Below are 1,399 nucleotides of genomic sequence, written 5' to 3'. Positions count from 1 at the left end.
GCGGGACGCGGAGGCGGCGGCGAAGAAGGCCGCGCGGGAGGCGAAGGCCGCGCGGGAGGCGCCGGCGGCGGCGGCGGCGGCGGCGGCGCGGATGCGGCGCGCGGCGGCGGAGGCGAAAGCGATGGAACCGCTGCGTGCGCTGGCGTTCGCTCAGTCGGTCAAGTACTACTGCTCCGTGTGCGAGCACGCCTACGAGACGACGTCGGACGCGAACCCGTTATGGACGCTCGCGCGCCACAGCTGCCCCCAGTGCGGCGCGCTCCAGTACCCGGAGATCGAGATCGACGACATCTCGCTGCCGACGGCCGAGGCGCGCGCGCCCGACGACGCGTCGACGCTGTCCCATGCCCAGGGCGACGGCGCGCGGTCGCCGCCGCGGCCCGCGGCGCTCGGCCGCGCGGCCGCCGCCGACGACGGCGAGGTGCTCCTCCGCGCCGACGCGCCGCGGAAGCGCAGCGCGCCCGACGACGACGCGTCGACGATGTCCCACGCCCAGGGCGCGGCGCTCCTCGAGCTCTTCGACCACGTGCGGAGCTGCCCCGGCCGCCACCAGTCCGCGGCCCACGCGCGCGTCTGCGCGGGCGCCAAGTTCGTCATGCTCCACGCGCGCGACTGCGACGCCGCGCCGGGCACCTGCGGCGTCGAGTGGTGCGGCGCGGTCAAGGGCCTCCTCTCGCGCGTCGTCTGCGGCCAGCAGGGCGACAAGTGCGTCGTCTGCGCGGAGCCGTCCGAGGCGATGGACGTGGGCGACGCGTCGCCGCCCACGGTGTCGCCGGACGCCATGGACGTGGACGACGCGTCGCCGCCCAGGGCGTCGTCGGACGCGCCGATGGCCGACGCGCCGCCGGCGGAGCCGCGCGTCGGTGCGGCCGCGCCGTCGCCGCCCCAGTCGACGGACCGGGCGTTCGAGGCGCCCACGGCCGTGCCGTCGCCGGTCCGCGCGTCGCCGTCGCGGGGCGGCGCGCCGTCGTCGCGGCGCCTCGCGGACATCACGATGTCGGAGAACGTCGAGATGGACTTCCCGCGTGACTTCTGCTTCGCCGACGAGCTGCGGCGGCGGGGCGACGCCGCGTGAAGTGCCGGACTCTCCCCCTTTCCCCACCCCCTCCCCCCCCCAGCGCGGCCGATCCGGCACGGACAGGTTCATCGACCCGGCTCGCGTGGTATGCGCGGCCTAAAGTCCACTGCACCCCTAGTCGCCGGGGGTTCTTGCAGCTTCGTCGGCGAACCCCCGAGTGCTGCGGCGCGAAGGCCGTGTTGTCGTAGACCCGCCGTAGGCCGTTGTGCCGCGCCGCGACGTGCGCCGCGAGCTCGCGGGCACGCCTCGAGCCTGCCTCGCGGCTGAGTTGCCGATCCGCCTTGGCGCTTGAAGATCTAGCGAGGGTACATTGCCTTGCAG

The 1,399-nt window shown here is 75.8% G+C and overlaps 1 protein-coding gene across 1 annotated transcript; it reads left to right on the top strand.

Annotated features, from left to right (window-relative positions):
- Positions 1-91: 91 nt before the first annotated feature.
- AURANDRAFT_69358 (hypothetical protein) lies at positions 92-1,075 on the top strand (the record flags this gene model as incomplete). Its single annotated transcript, XM_009045126.1, has 1 exon — positions 92-1,075. The coding sequence occupies one exon, from the start codon at positions 92-94 to the stop codon at positions 1,073-1,075; it is 984 nt and encodes a 327-aa protein (XP_009043374.1).
- Between the last annotated feature and the right edge of the window lie 324 nt (positions 1,076-1,399).

Source organism: Aureococcus anophagefferens, assembly GCF_000186865.1.
Source record: "Aureococcus anophagefferens unplaced genomic scaffold AURANscaffold_1527, whole genome shotgun sequence".
NCBI lineage: Eukaryota > Pelagophyceae > Pelagomonadales > Pelagomonadaceae > Aureococcus > Aureococcus anophagefferens.
This window is presented reverse-complemented; position numbering and strand designations above follow the sequence as displayed.